At 41.6% G+C, this 27,047-nt stretch overlaps 3 protein-coding genes across 8 annotated transcripts; 1 reads left to right on the plus strand and 2 right to left on the minus strand.

Moving 5' to 3' along the window:
- Positions 1 to 6,612: 6,612 nt before the first annotated feature.
- Positions 6,613 to 11,686, minus strand: LOC127753501 (uncharacterized). 4 transcript variants are annotated; one of them, XM_052278986.1, is made up of 4 exons: positions 10,690 to 11,686; positions 9,358 to 9,906; positions 9,152 to 9,278; positions 6,613 to 7,578 (listed from the first exon to the last, which is right to left on the minus strand). In XM_052278986.1, the coding sequence occupies exons 1-3, from the start codon at positions 11,575 to 11,577 to the stop codon at positions 9,168 to 9,170; spliced, it is 1,548 nt and encodes a 515-aa protein (XP_052134946.1). In that variant the 5' UTR covers positions 11,578 to 11,686; the 3' UTR covers positions 6,613 to 7,578; positions 9,152 to 9,167. The 4 variants fall into 4 exon arrangements, 2 of the variants coding, with proteins under 2 accessions (XP_052134946.1, XP_052134945.1); XR_008012580.1 differs by having other exon boundaries at positions 6,614 to 7,581; positions 9,011 to 9,278; XR_008012579.1 differs by having other exon boundaries at positions 6,620 to 7,578; positions 9,011 to 9,278.
- A 5,196-nt stretch (positions 11,687 to 16,882) lies between these two features.
- LOC127786335 (sphingoid long-chain bases kinase 1-like) lies at positions 16,883 to 25,315 on the plus strand. Of its 3 annotated transcripts, none has more exons than XM_052313708.1 (10): positions 16,883 to 17,122; positions 17,661 to 17,766; positions 19,241 to 19,769; positions 19,888 to 20,256; positions 21,244 to 21,337; positions 21,420 to 21,457; positions 22,052 to 22,198; positions 22,861 to 22,960; positions 23,067 to 24,025; positions 24,424 to 25,315. In XM_052313708.1, the coding sequence occupies exons 3-10, from the start codon at positions 19,356 to 19,358 to the stop codon at positions 24,574 to 24,576; spliced, it is 2,274 nt and encodes a 757-aa protein (XP_052169668.1). In that variant the 5' UTR covers positions 16,883 to 17,122; positions 17,661 to 17,766; positions 19,241 to 19,355; the 3' UTR covers positions 24,577 to 25,315. The 3 variants fall into 3 exon arrangements, with proteins under 3 accessions (XP_052169668.1, XP_052169669.1, XP_052169667.1); XM_052313709.1 differs by having other exon boundaries at positions 17,661 to 17,747; XM_052313707.1 differs by lacking the exon at positions 17,661 to 17,766.
- A 587-nt stretch (positions 25,316 to 25,902) lies between these two features.
- On the minus strand, positions 25,903 to 26,786 carry LOC127786337 (uncharacterized). Its single transcript, XM_052313710.1, has 2 exons — positions 26,590 to 26,786; positions 25,903 to 26,486 (listed from the first exon to the last, which is right to left on the minus strand). The coding sequence occupies exons 1-2, from the start codon at positions 26,672 to 26,674 to the stop codon at positions 26,260 to 26,262; spliced, it is 312 nt and encodes a 103-aa protein (XP_052169670.1). The 5' UTR covers positions 26,675 to 26,786; the 3' UTR covers positions 25,903 to 26,259.
- Positions 26,787 to 27,047: the final 261 nt, after the last annotated feature.

A 27,047-nucleotide genomic window follows, 5' to 3' on the forward strand; every position in this document is an offset into this window, starting at 1 on the left:
ATATATATCTTTATAGTGTGTACATCCACGAGTATTACTTCTTTGACCAATGGCACAAAAGCGTAGAAACTAGAGAAGTAATAATTGAATTGGTCACGTCGGACTAATTTTGGTAGCATTTACCACCAGCAGTACTTCAACTCTCATGTCACTGTTCAAACTCGTGCGCCGTATCAACAACCGGACACAAACCTCATTCTAGAAATAACGGTGAAATTAAACCAAACACGGCTAGTTAAAGGTTGTTAGAACAGGTGATTGATTAAAATGGCCTCCCATCTTTTGAAGTCAAATATACTGCTCAACCCCGGCCCATAAATTGACAGTGATCATACCACTGCAGCTGCTGCACATGGAAAAGGCCATCCATTGATACGCGTAATTAACAAAGAAAGAATTGGTCTTTTACTACTACTTCTAATTGTCCTTATCTGAAAAAAAAATATACCACTGCTAATTGTAATTGGGTTTTGTGGCATGCAGCTGTCAATTAATCAAGTAGTAGTAACACAAGCGAGCCGACATGCCGTCAGCTAGCGACCGCTGTGAAAAGGTGAATGAACCGAACGAACGGCTCGTGCATGAACAGGTTGAACGCCTCAGTTTTTTTTCTCTTTTTCAATGACGTTTTGACTAGGTTTTCTGGCCGGTGTGATTGCCAATTTGACCTGGCCTTTTCATTGCCATTTCAAGCCATTCCCTCTCCTTGTCACTCTGTCCTGTTCGAATTCAGTACATTTTTTAGACTCGCACTTCCTGTACATGCTCCCCTTTTTTTGTTTTGAATCTCTGTACATGCAAATTGTACTCCACTATTTGAAAACTAAGCGTGTGGTCCAGTTGATCCTTCTGGATGAATCGAGGACAAAAGGCCAAAATTGAGATCGCAAATACTACTAGAAAGTAATTCCATCGTTTACAAGAAGTATCCTATACTAAAGGGGTGTTTGGAAACTAGGGACTAAACTTTAGTCCCTTCTTAGGAACTTATACTTTTGTGAGAGGGACTAAAGTTTAGCCCCTCTCTCCCAAACACCCCCTAAATACTCGTAGTGTGGTATATATCATAGTTAAGAGATATATCACTCGTATGTCTACTAGCCGAAAAGTAAGGGCTGGTTTGGTTTGAGACCTAAATTAGGCTTACCAATATTTGGTAATTTCAATAGTGTTTAGTGTCTATTTGGTTTGAAGCTAAATTTTGACATGCCTAAGAAAATATGTCATTTCAATAGTGAACTTAGGCTATTTTAGCTTCAATCCAAACACAACTTTGCCTTAACAAAATTAGTCATGCCAAAACTTACTAAAATTTGCACTGACAAAATTTGGTAATGCCTATTTAAACCACAAACCAAACCAACCCTAAAACTTCCAATTTAAAAAACCGTGGTTAAATCTTATTAAACATTAGTGCATGTTTTAATTGACCCTTCTTGATAAATCGAGGACGAATCCGAAAATGAGCTCGTAATTAAGTAAGAAGCACAAGAAGCACCTCCGCCCAAATTAAACGTTATGGTATCAAACTATCACGGTCATAAGATCTCGCATGCACGTCTGCCAGTGTGAAAGGAAACACCTCCAATTTCCGCAACAATAGTTAAACCTAAATACAAAAGATTCTGCACGCATACACGACTTGCCGGTGGAAAAGGAACACACCCAATTTCCGCAACCATGGTTAAACCTAAATAAAAGGATTCCTCACGCAAGCTTGCAAGTGGAAAAGCAAATACCCCTATTTTTTGCAACCATGGTTAAATCTAAACAAAACAAATTTACAAGGTTAACCAAGGTGAAGGTGTAACCTAGAGTCACAGTCACCCTCTCCATCTCTCTCTCCTTTTTGAGCCCCCAGCACAGCAATGATGCCACCGGGAGACGAGCAAAAGAACTAAACTCAAGGGGATTTCACTGTCAAAGTGTCAAAGCACACGGCAGTGTCAGCACTGTTAAGTGCCCAGCTTTGCCTAACTGTCTCCTCACGCACACATGTGGCTCTCCCCTCGCCAAGTCGCACGCGCGCGCGCGCGGCTTCCTTTCCGCGCGCGGCGTTTCCGTTCCCCGTCAGGTTGCAGCCATGCACGAGAAAGGGACGCCCGCGGCCGAGCGATCGGCTGTTTGCTTTCACTCGTTGTCACGACCTGCTTAAAACAGATTATCCACTGAATTATGATAGTAAATAATTAAATATTTTAATAACTGATAACTTAGGATAAGTGATGTTGTGCAGTAAAAGGATTATTCTTTTTTTTTTAGAAAAAAGGAATTTTTAGAGAAATTAGATGAGTAGCCCGCGTCCCAATAGTGAATTATCTATATACAATTATAAGTTGTGATTTCTCCCGTTTTCACGACCAAAACTACAACAGATTATCGACCAAATTATTATAGCAGATTAACTATACAATTATAAATATAAATTAAATATAGTAAGCGGATAACTTATAACAAGCGATATGATATAAACAATTAAAAATGTTCTCTATTTTTTTAGAAGATGAGTTTTTAGAGACGTGAAATGAGTAACCCGTAACAATAACTGTGAAGTAGCCGAAAAGAACGGGGTCGTGGAGGCGAGACAGAGAGGTGATGAAGGGGATGGAGAGACGCACGCAGGCCACAGGGAGGGACAGATCAGAGAAGAGGAGAATTACAGATGCTGACTCTTGTCAGTAGTGACTTGGCTGGCACCTGGTTACAGAGACGCGTCCATGCAAACGGCTGGTGCATTCTGGAGAAGCAGATCGGATCAGATCAGATCAGATCAAGCATCAAACACTGTGATGGCCAAATTTTACCTGTCCATTGCTAGCTACATCTACAGGATCCATCTCATCTCAGCATGCAGCAATGTTTGATCCCTATGCACGCAATGTTCCTTTCTTTCATTCTTCTTTTCATTCTTTTTTTCTGCATGAGAAAAATGTACGGAGATGGACACCATGTTACCATATTTGACATGCAGCATCTGATCTTCTGAAAGGCTTAAATTGTCCAGCACTGGAAACTACACTTGCAAAAACTTTCATGGAAGATAAGATACGGTAGTGCAAAGTCACATGTGAAGTTAATTCAGTTAGTTAAGAGTTAGAGCCAGCACTGTCCTGCTTGCTTCTTTCTAACAGTGCGGCTGGTTATTAAAGTGCCATTAGTAAGGGCACGGCCACATCTGCATATATTCAGCTTCGGCGCCGGCGGCCTCACGTAACCATCAGTGTCCGTAGTGGCCGCAGCTTTCAGCACCCAAAAAAAAAATTCAGATATCTGCAACCTCGTCAGTGTCAGAATTCAGACACGGCTCTGCAGGCTTTGCAGTAGTACGGTTCAGAGATAGGATCAGTACCGGGAGAAATCCACTGCGTGAAATATCTCGGTTCTTCACGTAATCTGGAGTGAGGAATTCCAGTCAATTTACTGCTTCCCGTGCGAGTATATGGTTTTTTTTTTTTAGAAAAAACTAGTAGAGTACTGTACGGAGTATGTTTTTTCAGCTTTCAGGAGTCAAAGATGAACAGCGGATGAGATGTTGGTGATTGCTACTGATAACGAATAAAATGACTCGTGGTAATTAAGTGGTAGTAGTACAGAAGGACTCGTAAAATAAGGATGGGGATTAGGTGAAGATGGGTAGGTAGTTTTAACTCCAAGCTTTTGATGCACATTTTGGATTGGTTTGTATTACACGCAAGCAAACTCTGCACAATTATTGGCTAAACCACTCTGCTGAATCCGTGTTTCTGAAATTACACGTACTGTAGCACACTGACATTCTGGAGGAGTATAGGAGTATCTCTGTGTGATCTGATGATTGATGTACGTAATGGGTCAGTGAGAGGTGGATGAAGCTGAGTAAATAAATGGCATCAGCGTGTAAGTACACGGCAATTAGTTAGGAGATGTGAAAAGGGCAGCAGAAGTGGATGAATTTGCAGAAGGTACAGATAGTCAGATGCCACCTTCTGATGAGCAGTTGAGCACACAAGATCAATAATTGGGTTTTTACCCAATGGGAGAAGCAAACAGAGTTGCAGACGGACACGGCCACACTAGGCAGCTCATCTGACGTGTAATTTTGGCCTCTTAACAGAGAGCATCATCGAGGTCTTGGAGAGTTGAACACTTGGACGTTTCGACGTTAAGCTCAAAGCTCACTTATGAGAAACAGAGAAAGAGCTTTCTACGTAATTTTGACCTCTTTTCTACGCCAAATTGGGGGCAGAGAGATAGAGAGCTCGTGCCATGGGAGAAATTTTGCAGTCGGTTTTCTGAACTTAGTCAACTTATCCTGTGATCTGTGAACGAATGATCAAAGTGACAAGTGGCTGGTTTAGTTATTGAGAAACATTTTTCATTCCCATCGTTTCGCCTACAGCAGATTTTAAACCGTAAGGTTTATTATATATAGTATAAGTAAAGCGTTTTATATATGTTTTTAGTGATTTAAAAGCTCTAAACTAAAAATAAACCACGACGAAAAAAAATTGAAAATCAACCCTTAAATTAAGTCTGATAATTTTAAATTTTAATTACGGCTGATAAGCTGAAGAGCAAAACGGTGAAGTTGTTTGGAATAGGTCCACGTACGTGCCACCGCAGCTCGGCGACTCCCATGCTCGGCGTAGCTTTGCTTACGGCGGCGCGTGCCAGCCATGCACCGGGCGGGATGACGCGAAAACGAAGGCAATTTGCATGCGCTTTTCCTTTGCGGCACGCATCGTCTCTTTGTTCATCTCCACACACACGCACGCACGCTGCCTGCCAGCGATATGATGTTAGTTCCAACCGCCTAGCCTTCACACAAAACATGTTTCAGATAGCGTGCAACCGAACTGCTCGCCTTACTGCACAGTTGGTCTCACCTTTCCCACAATTCCCACTGTACTGTTTTGTATATCGGTTGCAAAATGTTGGGATCGATGAGATGGAATAATGGATCGCATTTCGCAGAAAGAAAAATTAGAAATGAATTAGTAGAAGGCAAAAGGACTCCTTTCTAGAGGTTAGATCATGCATGCAGGTAGGTTTTTCTTAAATCCTGGTAATAATTGAGCAATTTCATTAGAATTCATTAGGAGCAAAGATGATGCTGTTGCTGGTCAGAGCCAGAGACGTCAAACCAAATTTTAACCACACAACTATACTACCCTGGCTGCACGCAACTGAAGACATTTCTCCTTTTCTCTTTTTTACATTGGAATTGGTTACCTACTGGGGCAAAACACAGTAGAAAGAGGGTAGGAAAAGATTGAGGAAGCAAGTTAGGTAGAGAGTTGACAAAACATGGGCTGGATGAACACCAAAAGACAAAGTAACAGCCTGCAAGTCCACGGAATAAATACAAGGAATTTTTCACACTGAATCTGAAAGTCAGAGACACTCGTGTGGTCCTTGATCTGAAATTAGGTTTTGCTCGCGACAGTAATGAGTAACAGTTAATATGGGCCTATATCACGTAAATGCATGATCAGGAAAAAAAAATACTGTGTCAACCAGACTATAGTAGTTGGTAAAACTGCTGTACTTCACCTATAGAGACCAGGCTCTTATATTCAAGAGAAGAAATAAGAGGACATTTTTTGGTGGAAGCTGACAAAAGAATTTTGGTTCACGGAATTCGAAACTTAACAGAGTTGATATTAGAGGAGAGCACCTCAGTCCCAATGTGATAGTTTTGCCTTTCACATACCACTTATTATAAGGCGTAACGCTGATTAGCAAATATAAACTAATTTTATATATAACTTCTACATATATATATTTTAGAGACTTAAAAGTTAATGTTGAAAAATAAACTATGATAAAAAGCATGAAAATCAATTTTAAATTTAAGTTTTAAAATTTAAATTTTAGCTACGTCCGATAAGCTTTGCGAAGATATGAAATATCAAAATCAACATGCAAAATGCGTTGACAGTTGACCCCATGATGGAACATTTAAGCTAGCTTTGCGAGGATATGAAATGTCCCACGAGACCATGCGACCATACGCCGAATCTGATCTCCAGTCTTAAACTACAAAAAGTCAGCGCCTAACAGTTGACAGTTGGAAAGCATAGTTGTTAGTACATCAAAATTTATATTTGGACTTTACAAATGCACCAAGGAAAGAATAGGGCCAATGATCAAGTAGTGGGAAGATGTTTAACCTCCTTCCCACCTATTCAAATCCTCTTATGTTCATATCATTTCGATAATGGATGCCAAAGCTCATGGACAATTAAGAAAAAGGCCCACTAGGGTGCTAACTTAACTCTAATTACTGTCTCAGGGAGCGCATGGCAAAGCTCAAACTACATGGGCTAAGATGGGCCTCAAGGGCTTGGGCCCTGATTGGACCATGTACTAGCGCAGTACGTAGTGTTGCCTTTGCACAGCACAAGAGTTGCTACACAAGTTGTAATAAGAGGATCGCAATTTGCAGAGTAAACAGAAAAGCAGCGATGCAGTATCTGAACAAACCTGTTACTTGAGAATTAGGAGTAGTCAAGTACCATGTTTTGTGCCCTTGACAAGTAACCACCAACCACTTGAGCCATTAGCAACGGGTAAAATATGGTTGATAGTCCCACCTCAGGGGAAAAAAAAAAGAGGAAAAAGATTGTTGATACTCAGGAAACATCATGTACTGAAAATAACAACGAACAGAACTAGGAGGTTAAATATCTGCTTGCCGACCGTGGAGAGCACATCACAGACATACACATTTTATTTTCCTTTTTGATAAGGAAGATGAATCACTTCCACACAGCATATAAGTCCAGATGTTATTTTAGCAGCAAACAGATACAGCATAGCAGTTCATATGTTAATTTAGCAGCAAACAGTGTACCATAAGTACATACGGGAGATTCGTAGAATAATGAGCAGCAAGACTGGATTGAACCGTGACTAAATCAGGGAAGTCAATTGAAAAGGAAAAACACGTTAGAAATTCGACTTACACGAGAGCAGCAAGGATATACTACAGAAAGGATATGGCATATAGCTTAAGGTAATTGATCTGGAAAAGGTACATGTGCATTTGCGGATTTGCCCCATTTAAATCCTCAACTTTAGACATGCCCCAATAAAGGTAACATGTTTAGCTGTGGTAAGACTTCGATAGTATAAAGCAGATATCAAAAGGAGTAGGACTAAAATGGACACAAAAGTAAATTTAGGCGTCATAGCAGATAACAGCTTTCAGAATGAACTGGAAAGGAATAAAGATTGAATGGAATCTCTTTCATGGTTATGGCGCTTCACAGTTCACACTGATTTACAGTTCTAAACAAGGTATCGGGAAAGGTTTACAGCCCTCCAATACAATGCTAATGGAGTGCTGTTCTTACCTGATTTAGTGATTTCACATTTCGACTGAGAATCCATCAAGGTTAGTACACGGGTCTCAAAGAATGAAGCCGGAAAGTTGTTTCAGTCAGACTAATGCAGCTAATCAAAGGGTGACACTCCGTTCACCCAGTCTCCGTCCACAAGTATCGTACATCCACGAGTAGCTTGAAGATTCCACAAAAAAAGCCACCAGTATTTCTTTTTCAGCTTTGTTCCTCAGCAGATTCTTCTATTAACAAACTGCTACAAAGAATTTCAGAACACCAAGTCAATCTGGCAACTTTTGCAATGTACCATGATAGATTAATCTTGCTATTGAAGTGAATGAATACAGCACTGAAACTTTGCTCAAAAGTTAGAACATTTGTGACCACAGCATAAAGCATTGATTAAAGCACATCATGTGGCGACATAAAAGTAGAGAACAGAGTGTTGAAAAAAAGGCTACAGATAAAGCACCGGATACTGAAAACAAAATGCAAGGGAAATGAAAAAAATCAATCTGCATATGCTAGTCAGCCAGTTACTCTTAAATAAGCATTAAGGTTGTCGAAACAGAGTACCGCACACAGCACACTGACACTGTAAAAGATTGTTGGAAGCTAAGCATCCCACTCCAACATTCTTTATAAAAATTAGGAAAAATGAAGCTCAAGGCAGTTTATGACTAGACACAACAGTTTTTTTTTCCTTCAAATAACTAAAATGGCAAATGCAACTTAAATTTTCAGAGCTTTCTGCAAAAAGATCCTCGTAACTGGAACATAATAGTTGACAACCATGTCAGTCAATGATTATTTTCTCATAAGATGTATGCAAGACGTAGAAATCTGGATTCATCGTGCGAAGCAACTAGGTATTTTCGCTCATCGACTCAGCCATTAGACCACAATTAATATTGAATCGTACGCCTGTGTGCTAACTTATTTTTAACAACAAAAAAAAATCTTTCTCTCCAATCAGCAGGCATATTTTTTTCCCTGTCATTTTTCAACTGTTTGTATATCTGCATATCCTTCTGAATTCCTTTTTGTATATTAGCAATGATTTGATTGCTCTGATGCCTAAACAAAGTTAGAAACTATATCCTTTAATAACAAAATGGTACATGACAAGAAGAAAGTATCAAATTTTGATCAATTAATCATAATACTGACGATCAGAAACTTTGTAATGCTCATTTCTCCTAATGAAAATAGGGGTGTGTGTGTGTGTGTGTGTGTTGGGGGGGGGGGGGGGGAGGGGGGGTTATGATCTCCTAGAAGAAGGGTCCTCTTGCATCCATATCAAAAGACAACACCATGATAAGCATACATAGCACATGGAATTAATTTGCAACTCAAAGTAGGTATGGACAAGCATGATGCCATTTTTTATGTAATAAGTAAGGTCCATATTTATGTCTGAGACCTATGTTTAAACTTAGTATAGCCCATGCATGATTGGGTTTTTTTCCAATTGATGAAATATAGTACAAAGTGAATGAAAACCTGAAAAGGCCTACATTAGATATATTACAGGTCATCAATCGTCAAATAGGGAATGGTACTAGCCTGAGAAACCATCATAATTTTAGAAGCACCTTAAAAATCATCAAAAATGAATCCCAATTGTTACGGTCAATGATTAAAACTATTTTCTAATGTCACTATTCAGAAGATACAGAAACTACCTTCAACAACTACCAAGTATAACAAGCAGTTGGTAACTGCCAAGTGCTCGAGGCAGAAAAAGAGCCCCCACAACACTCGATTCAAAGAATGTAGGATGGTAACTACATCTTCCAGGTATCATCTGAACAGAAAATATACACCTCTGCTTTCCATCAATTATAGAGAATCAGAAGCTGAGCCAAATGTCCCCCGTCCACATTGCCGAACAAACATAAACAAAGTGCCATTAATAGATCCTTTAAGCGCACTGCATAACCTTCTTGGTGCCTATATCAGTGGTACGACAATTAGCCAATGTAAATGTAGAAACAAGATATGATATATTGTTAGGAATATTAGAACAAACCAGATGCCATCTTTTGCTTAATGGGGATGCAGAAACTTGAATCTCGTCTATGTCAGGTAAAGGGGGTGACCTGAAGCAAAACACTTTGTTTTTTAGGTCATCCCGAACACTTGCACGTATATAAGAACCCCTAGTTATGTTTCCATCCTTCCAAACATCCTTCAAGAAAAATAATATAGGTTTCTTGCACAATGATTTCTGAATATCCTTAGTGTCAAAATCAAATTCAGTTCGCTGACTCATCCTATTATATGCAATGTAAGTCCGCTCGGATCGCTCCAATTCACGAGGAAGAAGAACATAGGGGTACACTTGAACAACATAACCCAAAGAGACTGCAAATGTATACTTTTGCCTTTTATCATAACAAATCGAGCGCTGCAAGAAGCTCATGGGTTCTGTTTTCATAGCCTTTGTAAAGAGCTCCAAACTCTCAAGAGAGTTCAAACCAGGGTATATAGGATCGACAAGCTCCAGATGGTGGATACTGATGAAAGGAGCAATTGGATGAGCAGCCAATATACCATGGGCATTGCCTCTGATATCCCACTGATTACAATGCAAAGGGACAAAAGTAAGATTAAGAGAGTAGAGTTTAGTTCTCCATACACACGATTAATAAAAAAAAGTAAATATGACTTGTTAATGTGCAAACAGAAAAAAGAACTTGCTAATCACTTATTATCATTTTCAAACACATGCAGCATGCTGGTACCTATTTGACAGAAATTACAACAGTACTATAAAGCAAGCAGGCAAGTTCTTGCAAAAACTTCTGCTGGCCATAAAAGAGCCCAAAGAAAGGTAACATTCAAGTACTACCAAACTTCCTTTCACTATCAATCTAACATAACCACTCTGGCAAGACCCTACTACTATTGTTCATGTATTCTGATTGAACATATAACAGCCAGCTAGGTTGGCACAACAGCAGACAGGCTACACTTCCTTTCTGCCATAATGAATCAAGCATCACAGAAATGGTAAGGTTCCAAAGAGTGGATCAATATGCATGCCTCCCAAGATCTAACGCAAATTCTAAATTGGGGCTAGTTCATTAGCAATCCCCCGAATTTCCGTGAGCATAGACAGCATGCTATTTCGCACTAAATTCATGCATGGGATCAGGAGAGAGTGGATAGTCCCTGAATTCAAGTCACTGTGTCACTGGGAACTAGTCTATCAGCAGATCGTACAAAGCAGAACAGAATAAGTGCTCCAATTGCTGAGGCGAATAACATTTCATAAGACCACTCAATAATATAAGCGCTGTTAATACCCAACCCACATTTCTGTTGAATGGCCACAAAATGTTGAAAAATAAGCTCATACCTGATGGAATCCATACTCGCGGGAGAGGGGCACTCCGAGCTCGGTGATGCAAGCATGGAGGCGGTCGTCACTTCCGTACAGCTTGGGGTACCTCTCGATGCAGACGTCGAGCGTCCGCGCGAGCGCCGTGGCGAGGGGGAGGCTGAGCGCGACGCCGCCGCCCCCGAACGCCATGCTGTGGCTGAAGTAGGTGTTCGCCGAGTGGCTCTCCGACGGCGCGCCGACGTACACCATCTCCCTCCAGTCGTACTTCCCGAGCACGGCCACCAGGTTGTCCGCGGACACCACGGTGTCGTCGTCCACGAGCACCACCCACCGCGCGCCCCCGCCGCCGCCGCCCACGAGCCGCACGGCCTCGGCGGCGATGCGCGCGATCCGGAGGCCCGAGGGGTGGCCCGTGGGGTTCGTGTACCGGAACCGCGACGTGTCCTCCGACACCCGGATCGGCGGGAGGAGGGACCCCTCCCCGGACGCGCTCGGCCCCGGCGCCGCGGGCGCCCCGGCGTCGAGCCACACGTGCCCGCGCATGGCGGCCGGGTCCCACCACATCCGGACGTACTCCCGGCGGCGCGGCCAGAGGTGCGCGGAGCCCGCGATCCCGAACACGATGTGGCCGAGCGACAGCGGGGCCTCCGCGCCCTCCCCGCCGCCTCCGCCTCCTCCGCCCGCCACCGCAAACGCCTCCGCGTCCGCCGCATCCGACAGCCCCGCGGCTGGGCCCCTCGCGTGGGACGCCGGGGACAGCACGAGGAGGACCCACAGCGCCGTGGCGAGGAGCACGGAGAGGAGCGCCAGGACCGCGGTCGCGAGCGGGCAGTTCCGCGGCGGGAGCGGGAGCGGGAGCGGCGGCGGTGGCGGAGGCTGCGCGGCGTGGTGGGGCTTGCGCATTGGGCACGCGAGAGGACGACGCCGCCGCCGGTGGCGACGGACATTGAAGGGGGGTGGCGGGGACGTGGCGATGTTTTAGGGATGGGCGGTGCGGAGACACGAACCGGTGGGTGGTCTCACTCACCTGCGGTTGTAATACCAACAAGCCACATTCGAATTTTCATTTTCTTTTTTTAAAAAAACACGGTACAAACAGAGCTTCACACACACACGCACACTTACCCATGTAAACATACACACGCACACTCTACACCTATGAACAATTATGAAAAACTGATCCAGCATATATTATGATTGACGGAGTTATCATGGGTGTCTCGCTGACGATGGATGTGTCGTCTACCGTTAAAAGAATAAGACCCTGTTTAGATGGGACTAAAACTTTTAAGTCCTTATCACATTGAATGTTTGGACACTAATTATAAATATTAAACGTAGACTATTAATAAAACCCATCCATAATCTTCGACTAATTCGCGAGACGAATTATTTAAGCCTAATTAATCCATGATTAGCCTATGTGATGCTACAGTAAACATTCCCTAATTATAGATTAATTAGGCTTAAAAAAATTGTCTCGCAAATTAGCTTTCATTTATGTAATTAGTTTTGTAAGTAGTCTATATTTAATACTCTAAATTAGTGTCTAACTATAGAGACTAAAGTTAAGTCACTGGATCCCACCACCACCTAATTAGTTGTAAATGGGAGTAAACCTTCGTTCGGTGTGGGGTATTTTAAATATATTTATTTGAATTTGAATACAGATTCACTCACCCATGTTAGCGGTTTGAAACCTGCACGTGGAGGAGGATGGTGGGCTTTGAGTGTTTAGTGGTAGACCACTGTTCTACGAAATAGTTTTGACTTGTAGTGTACGTGCATCATATGCTTTTTTAAAAAAGAATATCTTTGTGTGGCGATCTATACATTAAGCTATTAGGATGCTTACTAATGTCCTGCCATGTGTTTAGAACTTGTGATCAAAGGAATTTCATTTTCATTCTTTTGGGACCTTGTAGAACATATTCTGTGATCCATCCCATCAATCATTATTCCTATGTTGTGATTACTCCTATACTCTGCTTAACTGTGGCCGTGTTTAGTTTCTTGGCTAATTTTTTTAAGTATATTCGGATACATATTTGAAGTATTAAACATAATCTAATAACAAAATAAATTATAGATTCCGCCTGTAAACTGCGAGACGAATTTATTAAGTCTAATTAATCCGTCATTAGTAAATATTTACTGTAGCATTACATTGTCAAATCATGCCGTAATTAGGCTCAAAAGATTTGTCTCGTAATTTACATGCAAACTGTGCAATTGGCTTTTTTTCGTCCACATTTAATGCTCTGTGCATGTGTTCAAACATTCGATGTGACATTTTTGAAAAAAAAAATTGAATCTAAATAAGGCCTGTTTTTGTTTGGTCAATACTGCTTTAATGGTGATACAAGTGTCATCTGAAACAAATGTGCAAAAGGCGTATGAGCAGTTTGATAGTATAATCTGCTTCATCCATGGCTTCTTTTTTGGCGGTATTTTTCAATTTGGAGGTTTAATGTCAGCCAACCATGTCTATTTTTGTTCTCCTGTTTTTTGTGAGGAATTCCTATCTTTTATTTGAGGACCATAGCATCCATATCTTGATAAACTTTATTCCTCTATTCAAGTATGCCACTTGTCCAAACATCACCACAAGAAGGACAAAATAGTTGCCTTTGCACAAACCACATGGAGAGGAGAAAAGGGAAAAAAATTGTGACTCAAATTCTTGGAGCATTGGGGGCTGTAGGCTGTAATTCTAGCCATTCACATAGGATAGATGCCAAAACTCATGTAAGAGCAGGTACAATAACAAGCTATAAATATATTTTAAAGAGATAAAGAAGAGAGAAGAGTAGCGGGCTACAGATCTGTAGCTAGCTACAGTACGGACTCAAAGACATAACATATGTATTACAGGTGGGACTATACATTAATAGTATAGTAAGCGACTATTATATAAATTGGCTATTATATTGGTTGTACATGATTTGGAGCTAGTAGTGGGCTATACTATTAGACTGCTCTAAAGCATACAACACCTAACTACTTTTTTGCATGTACCTAAAATGTTTGGATATGTATCCTAAGGCTCATATGCACCATTTAAAAGAGGCTTTAACACCAAACTAATAAAAAGTTAATACGCCATTCAAGGGTCACAGGTAAAAAGATTCTTCTGAGAAGGTCTAAAACGAGTATTTTCTAATGTAGTCTGGGAAGGCATAGATGGAATTACAACAATACCATCAACATTAGTTGCGGATCGAGAAAAAAATAGTTTATTGGTGTTACTCTAAACTTAATATCCCTCGGTACACGATGTCATATTTTCGTTTTATAGGCCATTTAACAATGGATTTTCTCGGAGTTCATCGGGTCTATTGATCCAGTGGATCTAATTTACATCTCCTCCTTCTCGAGGGTAGTAGAATAAAAGACTTTGGATTTTGATCAACAATGAAAATGCACAAAACTCCTAGATATCTCAAAAATGGATTGAGATCCAGTGCAGTTGTTATTGCTACTGCGCATAATCTGATCCCTCTATTTCTTGATCCAATGATCCAAATCGTTTGCTACAGTGAATCAGCACTAGTTCTTGCAGCAACGCTACAGTACTTTGCTACAGTATTCTAATGCATCTGGGTCATCCGTTTTAAATCTAGTGGTGCTGGTGTGACTGTGTAACTTGCAGTCACAGTATCACACTAGCTACTGCACCTGAACCGGATCCCTCCAAAATCTATCTGAAGCGGTGTGGAATGGACACACAATTTATAATGAAAAGTCTGATGGGCAAACGCTCTCGCCACATACTCCCTCCGTTTCATATTATAAAACTTTCTAGCATTACCCACATTCATATAGATATTAATGAATCTATACATACATATATATATATATGTGTGTGTGTAACACATATATAAATGTGGACAATGCTAGAAAGTCTTATAATATGAAACGGAGGTAGTACCTTTTTTTTTCACCGCTTTTTTTCTTTTGTAGTAAGTTTGTAGTACATCGGAAAGTGTATATGTCCTATTCTGATTCGGAAGCAAAGTTTCCATTAGACCTTGTGGTTAGCTCTATCAATCTGTAGCAATATTAGGACACTTGGGATTGACCCCTGAAAACTTTTTTTTTTAAAAAAAAACCTTTCAAAGCATGTGTGTTTCTTTTCGTTGATAGGCGCTTAGCCAGATTGTCAATACTTTAGGTCTGTTTGGTACAGCTCCAACTCATAAATTTAGCTTCAGGAGTTGGGTCTGTAGTGGAGTTGTGGAGCTGCCTAAACCCAGCTCCACAACTCTAGTTCATTTTGTGAGAGAGCTCCACCCAGCTCCACTCCCAGTTTTGATGGAGCTGAAACTGTTTGGCTGAGCTCTAACTCCAGGAGGGGTGGAGCTGGAGTTGGAGCTGTGCCAAACAGACCCTTTGTAAACCATGCCAACACCGAGGCCTATTTGGCCATTTACGAAGCCCAACACCCAGATCTCAGTAAAACTTACAAAGCGAGCCCATTTAGTTTAGGAATAAGTTCACTTTAGGTTTCTAAGTCATCGTCAAGTCTAAAATTCATCCATAAACCGCAATATCAGATATGTTGCATCCATCAACTATCGAAGTCAGTAGTTTTTTAGTTGAAAGATGCTTCTATCTAATATTGTGGTGCAGGGACAAATTTAAGACTCGGCGATAAATTAAGGGACTTCAAGTGAACTTATTCCTTTAGTTAGATGGCAGTATGGGACGTGAAGGTAAGATGAGTGGCCCAACAGTAAGTCTGAAGAATAAGATGGGCTCACTTATGTTGCACATCATAAAAGCCCAAATTCCCTAAATTATGATTTTCCAAAGATTGGCCGAGCTGTGGATGTGCAGATGCAGAACACACCCAGGTCGATGAACTCGCGTCAGCGATGGAGGCCGACAGGTGGGGTCACTGTACACGCTAGTGTACCGCGGCCATACCGGGTTAATTGGATCCATGTTATTATTTTACAGTTTTGAAGTTGTTATCCAAAATATGCTACTCTTTACCCTTTTACTGTATTTCTTTAAAATTTTTGGACCATATTACCCTTTTCATTCTCCTCATCCACTTTTCATCTCTAGTTCATTTCTCAAGATTGAGGCGGCCAACCTGATGAAATTAACGAAGCGAGCCTTGGCGATGGCACGGATGACGAGTCCCCATCATCTCACGGACCGAGGGCCGGTCTCCCCTCGATCCCCTTTCTGCTGCTACCGTACCTCTCCCTTCTCCCGCAAGCTCCTTGGCGACACTATGGCGTATGGCGGAGTGGATCATGAAGGCGCAAGCCGACAAGCTCACACCATTGCCCTTGCTTCTCCCGGTGCCAACAAGTGGTAGATCAGGGACTCGGACCGACGAGTTCCATGTAGCGAAAACGGTGTAGAGTAGTGCGACAAGCTCCACGATGGGAGGGCCCTCTTCTCTTCCCATCCCCTCCCTCACTGGCCACACCATTCTCCCATCCTCCCATTTGTCGCGTCCAACCGCGAGCTCTGACACCTATCCCACTTCACCTTCCTCCTTCCTAGGCAGCAGCAAGAGCACATCCCAACCCATATCGCGGGAGAGCTCAAAGGTGAGTGCCTTCTTGGGGTTTGGGACCGTGAGTTGGGAAGCTCCTCGTGCAGGTCAGGGTTGTGGGCTTCGAGGTGTGAACATGCAAATAGGTCAATGAGCAGGGTCAACCAACGAGGGAAAACAACGCTGCCCTATTCCCACCACATACTGCTTAGAGCTACCGTTCAACGACATTAGCTCCGTCAGATCTAGTGGTGGAGAAGATGAATATGAAGGAGAGTAGAGGATGAAGGAAGAATATGAGGGTAATATGATCTAAAAGTTAGCGTATTTTTAATAACGGTGAAATTATAATGACATGAATCGAAATAACCACTCAAAAACAGTACAGAGTACTAAACATAAGAATGTTTTTTTCCCCAAAACCACAAAAATTATAATAACACGAATCTACCCAAATAAAAAAGCTGTCGGAAATTCCCATCGTGCGGCCGCGGGGGTCGTGCCGATAAAATCCAAAGAGAAAGCAGGCGTCCGCCCCCTTTTCCTTTCCTGCGTCTCTTCGTGGAAGACACGCTACGTGCCATAATTAGCACGCAGGAAATGGCACGATTAGCAGCTAATCCCCACAGTCTAATCAGGGATTAAAAGCAAACCAAAGCAGCTCCCCCCCACTATACCTTCGTCCTCCTCGTCGTCGTTGCCTTGCTGTCTCTCTCCGTTAATTAATAAATTTTCCCCCTCCTCTCCCTTCCTTCCTTCCTCCACCGGCTACGCGCTCCGTCTCTCTCTCTCTCTCTCCGTTTGCTTCGACCAAGCTAGGGTTTCGCCGCCGAATCGAGCTCGGTGGCGCGGGGATTTTGCGGTGGGGCGGAGCGCCCACGGCGGTGGGGAGGCTTCGGGTGGCCTCGGCCTCCGTCCGGCTCGATCCGATCGGTGAGTGCCCTCCTCCTCCTCCTCCTCGGCGTGCCTGCTCTGGAAGGCGCGCGAATTCGGTTTGGGCGGCGGCGTTTCGCCCAGGGCTGTGGTGCGAGTCCTGTGGGCTGTGGCTGTGGGATGCTTTTGCCTTCTGATTTCTGTGGTTAGGTAGACGCAGTTTTTCTGTGCCAAGGTTGTACCTAACATGATGTTCTCTTCGGTTGCTTATTAGTCTTTTCCTTGGCCACTATCCATTGGTTGCAGATCCTTAAGAGTCATTTCTGAACTGGTTTCTTCATTCCCGTCCTTGACGGGTGATGAATCCAGTTGATACGCCTCATGTGCTTCATGTACTATAGTTTTTATTGTTGTTTTTTCATTGGGCAATGCAGCAGATAGCTTTCCTTGAGCAATATTTGTTCCTAACCCACAAGATTTAGGAACATTTAGTGTCCATCACTTGTGTTTTTTCACAAACCAAGGATCATGTAGATGCTATAGGTGTAGTTGTTTCATAATCGGAATAACTCATGTATATCTGTACAATTTTGTATAGAATGGAAGTTAATTTCCCTATCGATTGATGGAAGTTACACCGACATCTGTAGTTCACCTTCAGACATCTTACTGTAACTCTATAAGAGTAAGGTTTGCACCATTGAGTAAGTTTACTATAAGACAGATTCATATGCTGTATGAAAAGTAACAACATGAGATGTCCCTTTGATTCCTTTGTTCATTGAGTATAAAACATATAGTTGAGTTTGCTATGAACGTCCACTTCATGAAATCGTAAATTCTATTGTTCACTGTGGGATCTCTTAAAATGATAAGTAATGCCTACTACTCTTTATTTGTATGGACCTATGATGCGTATATTTATAAATAAATTCTATAAAGGTTGTCAAAAAAATGTTTAATGAGTAAAATGCATGGAGGGTCACCCAACTTGTTTAGGTGTCATATAGGTTACTCTACTTAGAAAATGCACATTTAAGTCACTAATGTGAGTTAAGTGAGTCATTTACCCATCTAACTATCCACATGAGCATACCTTGTACACATGGCATGCCACATAGGATTAAAAAATTGCATCTAGAAATGTTTAGAAAACTCTTTGTGTATTTTTTCCTTTGTCAGAGCACTACTAATTGGCAATACACGGAATTAGTGAAACTAAATTATTTCATGTGCCTATTTTGACGAGTTCAAGTTCTCAGTTGCCATCAAACCCTAGCAGCTTTTATTTTCACTATGTTTTTGTTCCACTCAATTACATTGCTAGGTCTGCACATTTTCAGAAGTAATTTTTTCAGTCTTAGGTGGCATGTCATGTGTAAGGTATGCTTACATGGATAGTTAGATGAGAACATGACTCATTTAACTCACATTAGTGACCTAAATGTGCATTTTGGAAGTAGTGACCTATATGACACACCTAAACATGTTGAATGACCATGCGTTTTACTCATGTTATTATCACCTAATGGCATGCATATGTATATGCATTAAGTTTCTGTCATCACCTTTGACAGGCCAACATCGGAACCTTTCATTTTAAAATAGTTTTTGTTGGTTACAAAGTGGCACTATAAATTAATTGTTCTATGTAGCTTTCTAAATACTTTTTTCCCTTTTGGTCTGTGTGGTTTGACTTGGCTTGATCTCTGTCCTTGATTAAAAGGTTGGTGTTGAGTGTTTCAGCTTCATGCATCGATATTTGTATGTCTGGCATAGTTCAAATAGAGATGAATTATTGATGCAGGGTAGCTCCTGGCTATGGTGGACCTAGAAACATTCACCTGTAGGATCTGTTATAATTTATTCCTCAAGTACTATGGTAATGGTCTAGGGATCACTCCCACCTATTGGTGGTCCATTTAGTATTATTTGCACTCAAATGAACTAGAAGGGGTCAATGGGTCAGCCTGATCTGGTCCACTTGCATCCATAGCTAAACTATCATATTAGGTAGGCAATTTCTTATAAATGTATAGGATGATTTAACTGAACACTCAGTAGCTGCTACTCATCCATTGCAGCTTTCATTGGTTACTGATGTTGCCACAGCAATCAATTAGGCGCAGATCTGTTCCATTATTACCTGCTTGATGTTCTGTTACATATGTTTTGCAGGCACACAGCCATAAGTTGGTGTTCCATGAGCTTATAAGAGTGATGCCATTATTGGCATGTTTCTATAGCATCTAGCATCTCCCAATGTTATGCATGTACTGGGCTCCCTTAAAAGATGGAAATTCAGAAGTCTGATCATCATGAGCAGAATCTTACTTCACCAAGAGGGCTAATCCATAAAGTGCTGCGTCGCACAAGTAGCAGGCGTTCTCCAACTGCAGCAGACCATAACCCTTCTCCTGTATTCCTGGAGACAAGCAATTCAAAATTCTTAAAGCAAAAGGATATTGATGATGCCATCAAGGATCCAGAGAAGGCAGGCACACACGACAACAGAATTGAAGATGAGAAGTCTGATTTGTTAGGGTATGAAATTTGTTCTGGGAAGCTTACATTGGATAACAAAGCCAAAAGTGCATCAGGTGAACAGTCTGGATCAGGGTCCAGTAGCAATTGCTTTGATGCTAGACTCACTACTGAAGCCTTGGTATGGGGTTCTAATATCCTTAAGCTCGAGGACATTGTATCTGTAAGTTTTTAGCTCATTGACTTTATTCTGTAAATTGCGTTGGTATGTTTCTGAGTTTCACTGCAAGTCCACATCATGTGAGAGCAATTCTAAGATCTTTTCAACTTTAACATTGCAGGTATCATATCATTCCGGGCTCCGTCACTTCACTGTGCATGCATGCCCTCTTGAAAAAAGATCCAGTGGACTTTCCTGCTTTATGAAGCCTAGAAAAATTCAAAAGGACTTACGTTTCCTATCCACTTCTCCACACGAGGCTTTTCGGTGGGTTAATGGTTTTGCAGATCAACAATGCTATGTAAATCTATTACCTCACCCCATGGCATCTAGCAAGAAGCATTCATCTGAACTCATTCCATTTGATAATATGTTTGATCCATGTGTTAAATGCCGGTCTCCCCCAAAGATACTTGTCATCTTGAATCCTCGATCTGGACATGGTAGATCTAGCAAAGTTTTCCACGGAAAAGTGGAACCTATATTCAAGGTATGTCTAGATGAATAGAATCATGTGCATTATTTTATAATCAGAGCTGTGATGTCTGCCTCATCAACTCTTAAGCATGTTTGCAGCATTAGATATGGTCATATAGTCATTACATAACTTTAAAAAAAATGTTGCAATGAGTGTCTTTCATGTTTCCTTATTTACCATTGACATTGGTTACCGATAAAAATGCAAGTCATATACCTAATCGTGTTGACCTTTTTATTTGTAGTAATCAAGTAAGATGCTAACTTTGCATAGGTAGACGAAAAGGCACGAACTGTTTCTTTATTATGTTCCTTGATCCATCTCCATAAAAATGAATTCGTTTGTAGTAGAGGACCATATCAATATTCATGTTGTCAGTATCTTACCAAGATGAGCTTCTCTATGTATAAATTCATGTTTGAGTTCATATTGTGCCCTAGGAATCATCTCTCCTGTTGAACTGGAGCATGCTTTGCTATCCATTTATTGCCAGGAGCCATTTTGAAGGTTCTCTGGCTCTAGTAGTTCACATTATCTGTCAAGGTCCGCTGGTTGGTATGATTCATATGTTTGAAATGTTCCTGAACTTTAAGGGATTTTAAATCTCTCTCTCTCTCTCTCTCTCTCTCTCTCTCTCTCTCGCTGTGTGTGTCTGTAGCTGTTGTATCCTTTCATCCAGTCTATTTTAATCAAGATATTGGTATTACATAGACACGTGTGATGGAGTAATATCTTGATACAGTGTTGTCTCTACTGCGTTACATATCAATCTTGCTGCTTCTAGTGCCATGCCTTGAAGATTATTTCTGCCATGTCCTATCATCTCTGTAATGCTGAATTTATTAGGGATGAAAATTCGGCATCACTATAGTCTTTGACATAAGTGAGCATTCAATTGTATGGAAATACTCATCTTATCATTCCAGAGCAAAACAACTTGTTTTCAGTGTATCATGTGGTTGTGCTTGTTTTTATAACAATAATAAGTGCCGGTGACAGCTTGCAGGTTTCAAGATGGAAGTGGTCAAAACTACACATGCTGGTCATGCAAAATCTCTTGTATCAACAATAGATTTCAGTACCTGTCCAGATGGTATATATATCTTTACATCTTACCTGAAGTGTTCTACATAACTATTTTGATCATCTGATTCACGTTTGTGCCTGTCTTCTAGGAATTGTATGTGTGGGTGGCGATGGGATTGTTAATGAGGTTAGTCTATGTTAATTTCATGCATGATTTTTTTATGTTTCCTCATCTTATTTTTAATGTGTTTGGTATACCAACTAGAGAAGGTAATCTTTTATGACAACATTACCAATTACAGTTTCTTAAATTGCCTTAGCTTTTCTGAAGTTTTGATCTGTTATATCAAGAACAAATAGGATATACCTTATAAACTGCTGAAAATTGCTTGAAGTTTCGCAACTTTGTTCTGAAACCAACCTTCTACTTCCTCAGCCTGAACTGTTTCAGGGGGAAACTACTAAGTTCAAGAAGCTTCTCCCAGGGATCAGCAGATTTGTATATTGTAATATTTTACTTTGTTATTCACAATTTTGGAGTTCATTAAACAACTGGTTGTCGAACCCACAAAACCTTCAAATCATTTTCAGTGACGCTGCTAACCTAGAATGGTTATCACATGAGGGCTGTTAATGCTTACTTCTCAAAACCTATGTACTTCTATGAACACTAGACCATGTTTGTCTTCCACTTTCTGAAGCCATCCTCTCCTTGCATGTCACTATAAAATGCTCATTTGTCAACTACAGGTTCTGATGCATTAATAAATTCATTTTGTAGGTTCTCAATGGTCTCCTATGTAGAGATGATCAAAATGTGGCTGTATCTGTTCCAATTGGTATAATACCAGCAGGGTCCGATAACTCACTTGTTTGGACAGTATTGGGTGTTAAAGATCCGATTTCTGCAGCAATGTCAATTGTCAGGGTAAACATCATTATATTGTTTCAGTATTTATGGTTTTCTATATACGTGTCACATGATTTATTGATTCAGTACTAGGCATCAAAGAAATTAAATGTTATTGATGATGCTGGATATGATACCAGCTCTTGAGTTACTAGCTATCATGACTCTTTACTCTTTGTTGCCAACCATGTGTTCACACTGCTTTGCTCTAGTTGGACCCTGGGGATGTGGAATTGTTGGCCAGGCCTGTACTGACATTTCTAGATCTGCTTATTGTACTCCATTAACTAGCCATCCTAGTATGCCACAGTAGTAAGCTAGCTCAACTTATGTCAAAGGGGGCTTCTGTCACCAGGTGCAGTCGAGCAGTTCTGAAAGTACACAGAAGTCATGCTGATTTTTTTTCTTAGAGAATCCATCATTTGAAACCATTGTTCTGGCAAGAATTAGTTTGAACACTGAAGGTAGAATCGTGTATGAAAGTTTACATGCTGCTTTTCAAGAAAATGTAGCAGGGCACTGAAAGTCTGTGAAGCATACAAATTAGTCAAGAGTTCTGCTGTGTACTAGTTTAGCTGTCTAACGTAGACCGAGTTAATTATTGCCCTCACAATTTTGTGTCAGCATTTTTTTCTTTTTTGTTTCACATCAATGTTTGTTAAACTGTTCATTGCTTGCAGGGAGGTTTTACACCCATTGATGTTTTTGCCGTTGAATGGATTCAAAGTGGGACTATCCATTTTGGCACAACAGTCTCATATTTTGGTTTTGTTAGTGATGGTAACCACATAATTGACATTTCAGACCATTTTCTTTTCCTGTTGGATCAATATTAATTCTTTTTTGAAATGGAAGCAGAAAATCTGACTATTTGTTTCTATTGCAGTTCTTGAACTCTCAGAGAGATACCAGAAGCGTTTTGGTCCTCTCCGTTACTTTGTAGCCGGTTTTCTGAAATTCTTGTGCTTGCCAAAGTATAGCTTTGAATTGGAGTATCTTCCAATATCAGATGGTGGTGGTGGTGAGCATAAAATTGTGGAAGGGCAAGATAAAGTTGATGCATCAGACCTCTATGATGATGTAGTTCGGAGGTCGCGAGTAGAATGTCTACCTCGTGCCTCAAGTTTATCTAGCATTGATTCAATCATGTCTACAGGAATAATGTCAGGTGGAGATCTAGAGGTTTCGAGTCCACATGCTAATAATGAACCCTCTGAACTTGTTCGTGCACTTGACCCAAAATCAAAGCGCCTATCATTAGGGAGAACAAGTACTTTCAAAGAACCAGAAGAAGTGATCCATCCTCAGGCTCATGTTTCATCGACTCCCAACTGGCGTAGATCCAAATCGAAATCAAGGACAGAAAAGGCATGGCCAGGCTCGGGTGCTACAAATGATGCAAATTCCTCTCGTGGTACCACAACACATGACAAAGAAGACGCCTCCTCCACAATTTCAGATCCTGGGCCTGTGTGGGATTCAGGACCCAAGTGGGATGATGAGCCTAAATGGGATAATCAACCTAACTGGGAACCAGAGACTCCCATTGACTTACCTGGTCCATTGGATGATATTGAACTTGGTCTGACTAAGGAACTAGTCCCAAGCTTAGATGAAAGATGGACAGTTAGGAAGGGGCGGTATCTTGGTGTACTGGTATGCAACCATTCATGCAAGACTGTGCAGAGTTTAAGCTCTCAGGTTATTGCTCCTAAGGCTGAATACGATGACAATTGCCTGGACCTACTGTTGGTTGGTGGAAGTGGGAGGCTGAGGTTACTGAAATTTTTGGTGCTTTTGCAGTTTGGAAAGCATATTTCTCTTCCCAATGTGGAATATCTGAAGGTAATACGATTGGTTCTCTTGGTCAAATATTAAGGTTTTCGTTCATTCTTAGAAACTGTTGTTTTAAAATCTTTTTGTGCATGTCATGTGATTATTGCATTTTTTATTTTCTTTTTTATTGCAAATCTCCTGGATTCACTGCACAACTTGGTTCAATTGTAGGTGTGTAATGAAAAAATTTACCTTTCACATGCCATTCACAATCTGTTCTGGAAATTGGAATCATAGATGAGAGAAAAAAAAGGGTAAACCTATGAAGTCGGGATTGGCATATATTACGTTAGAATTTTCTGGTTTTTATTGAACCTGTCATGATATTTTTATTGTTATCCAGAAGTTATCATGTTAAAACTCTTTTCTTTAATTTACTTAGTTCACGGACATATTAACTTTTCCAGGTTAAGTCTGTGAGGCTCAAGGCTGGGCCCAACACACATGATGGATGTGGTATTGATGGTGAACTATTGCATGTCAAGGGGCAAGTTCGATGCAGTTTGCTGCCTCAGCAATGTCGATTAATCGGCAGGCCAGCCAAAAATCCTGTACAGTAGCTGTAAATACATGACTCCAAAGTCTGCACAGTTCTCAAGTTTGCCCGATATCCTGTTCATGTACAATCGGCAAAGGTGTGGATTATTTTTGTCCACGCCCACAGATTCATAGCTACAGTCAGAGGTCAGAACAGCTTTGCTGGCACCCTGCTTCAGAGGTGTACATCGTGTGCTTGATCATAGCTAAAGTCAGAAGTCAGAACAGCCTTGCTGACACCCAACTTCAGAGGTGTGCATCGTGTGCTTGACGAGCAAAAGTGCCTGGTGAGGTGATGTCTATCCAAATGTAAAAGCCTATCCGGAGTCTGGACTGCAGCTTGTTGTGTAGTACATCTCGTGGTTTCTCCTTTTTACCTTGCTGATATCTAATACAACTACTATAGAGTAATCTCGAATCGGTGTACTTGCATTCGAAACAACACAGTGGCTGCCACCCCCAGTGTGCGCGGTTGTTTGGAGGTCCCTGTTTGTGTGGTTGTTTTGAGGTCCCTGATGCCGGCCACTTGATGTTCATCGCCCCCATTAAAGGGACAGCACCCCGAATGTGATGTCCTTGATCAGCTTGAGCCTTGTAGTGTTTACAAAGTGTGAATAAGACTTGTGTCCTGCGGTGTTTGTGTTCTCAGTACAGTATAGGATTTTTCAACAGGAAAAAAAAGATGGACAATCTGTAGTGCAGAACTGCTCATGTACCTTTCTATCCCCTCCCTTGTAACTTGTTCTTCGTGAATTGTGGTGATGTATGAGTTGTATTTGTACGTGTTGTCTGCCACATGAGCTAGATGATGATCATCATCTTGTGAAGATAGAGTTACTGATGTGTATTGTTGTCGTTTGGAGGATAAGCAATTTGGTGGTTGGGTGGGCTTTCTTTACTTGCCTGTTATATTCTCACAGGAATGCGCACATCTTGTAGTAGTATACTACTCTCCGTTTCACAATATAAGTCATTCTAATATTTCCAATATTCATATTAATGTTAATAAATCTATTCATATTACTGAAACGGAGGAAGTACCTTGCTAACAAGCGAATATTTGATACCGAGTCTCAGATAGTGGATGGTGTGTGACAATGTTGGTCCCGAAGAACAGAATGGTGCTTACTTTATTTCGTCCTGGAGAATCATACACACCTTCGAATAGTTGATGCGTCCTAGAGAATTCCTGTCTCTAGAACATGGATTATGAAACTCTTGACCACAAACATTGTAACGGAAGTACACATGCTTCTGGCAACCAAAAGAACACTCCGGATCCGCAAGTACAATCCAGTGATTATTTTCTCCTGTTTGTTTAGATCCAACTGGTACTTGGTAGCACGAGCTTGTTGTAAAAAGGAGGCAAAAGACAGGTGCAAGAAAACAAAAGGCACCTGGCGATTTCATTTTTCAAAGCTCACGCCTTAGGCTTTTGTACAGAGAGGCAGCGCGGACAAAAGCAAACCTAATGTGCTACCAACTCATGCAAAACACGAAGATCAGGAAAAAACAGAGGAACAAAAAAGGGCGGGAAAACTAGCAAGGCAGCCAGCAACGGGACAGTAGCTAAGCGAGCATCTACAAACAGCAGCTTAGCGCTCATTAATTTATTCTCTCCTAATTACTGCTTCTACTACTTTGCTCAACCTGATTAGCATATCAGTTCAGTTCAGATCAGAGATCAGCTCAGCTCAGTTCAGCTGCTAGCACTTGCAGTGGCATCCCCGGCCGCGGCCGAAGCCGAGGGAGACGCACTCGCCGCCGCGCCGGCATCCGCCGTAGTGGCACACGTCCATGCACGCGCTGTTCGCCGCCGCGTCGCCCGGGTCGCACTGCTCCACCGGGATCGTCTCCCCGCACGGCACCCCCGACGGGTAGTCCACCCACGCCGCCCTCGCCCCCGTCGCCGCCGCCGCCACCATCGCCGCCGCTGCACCAAAACCAACAACAACAACACATCCCAGCCGCCGTGTCAGCCACAGGGACACACATCACACACACGTACGCATGCATGCAAGATACGATACACTTACCGGCGACGAGGACGATGAGCAAGCACGGAGGAGGCAGCTGCAGGGAGAGGCGGCTGCGGCGGCTGCTGCACCTGCACGCGGCCATGGCCACCACTACCTTGATGTGTGTGTATGTTCCTGGACGCCTGGAGGTGACAGGGAAACTGACCGCAACTGACGGCTCTGCTTTGCCTTGCTCGTAGCAGCTAGGTTTGGTTGCTGCACATGTGCGCAATATATAGCTAAGCTAGCTCACGTACGAGTGGCAACATCACGAGAGTGGATTCTAAAACTTTCGAGCCAACTTCCCCTTATTATTTACATGTAATTTAAATAGTTATAGAAAATTAAATAAATAGATTAATATGTGATATATAACTTCATAAACATACAAGTTAAAATTTAACTTCTATAAGTTATAGAAAATACATAAATAGTTAACGTATATTTAGTTAAATTTATTTTTTTTTCATTGCAAC

Source organism: Oryza glaberrima, chromosome 10, assembly GCF_000147395.1.
Source record: "Oryza glaberrima chromosome 10, OglaRS2, whole genome shotgun sequence".
Taxonomy (NCBI): Eukaryota; Viridiplantae; Streptophyta; class Magnoliopsida; order Poales; family Poaceae; genus Oryza; species Oryza glaberrima.

Bases quoted from the DNA above. Each gene is read 5' to 3' on its own strand.
- LOC127753501 (XM_052278986.1), bottom strand. From the start codon at position 11,577: ATGCGCAAGCCCCACCACGCCGCGCAGCCTCCGCCACCGCCGCCGCTC. The intron at 9,907-10,689 runs GTATGAGCTTAT...CATTGTAATCAG, and splicing joins GCGAGTATGGATTCCATCAG to TGGGATATCAGAGGCAATGC. The intron at 9,279-9,357 runs GTTTGTTCTAAT...CCACTGATATAG, and splicing joins TAAGCAAAAGATGGCATCTG to GCACCAAGAAGGTTATGCAG.
- LOC127786335 (XM_052313708.1), top strand. From the start codon at position 19,356: ATGGAAATTCAGAAGTCTGATCATCATGAGCAGAATCTTACTTCACCA. The intron at 20,257-21,243 runs GTATGTCTAGAT...TGCCGGTGACAG, and splicing joins AAGTGGAACCTATATTCAAG to CTTGCAGGTTTCAAGATGGA. The intron at 24,026-24,423 runs GTAATACGATTG...TAACTTTTCCAG, and splicing joins CCAATGTGGAATATCTGAAG to GTTAAGTCTGTGAGGCTCAA.
- LOC127786337 (XM_052313710.1), bottom strand. From the start codon at position 26,674: ATGGCCGCGTGCAGGTGCAGCAGCCGCCGCAGCCGCCTCTCCCTGCAG. The intron at 26,487-26,589 runs GTAAGTGTATCG...GTTTTGGTGCAG, and splicing joins GCTCATCGTCCTCGTCGCCG to CGGCGGCGATGGTGGCGGCG.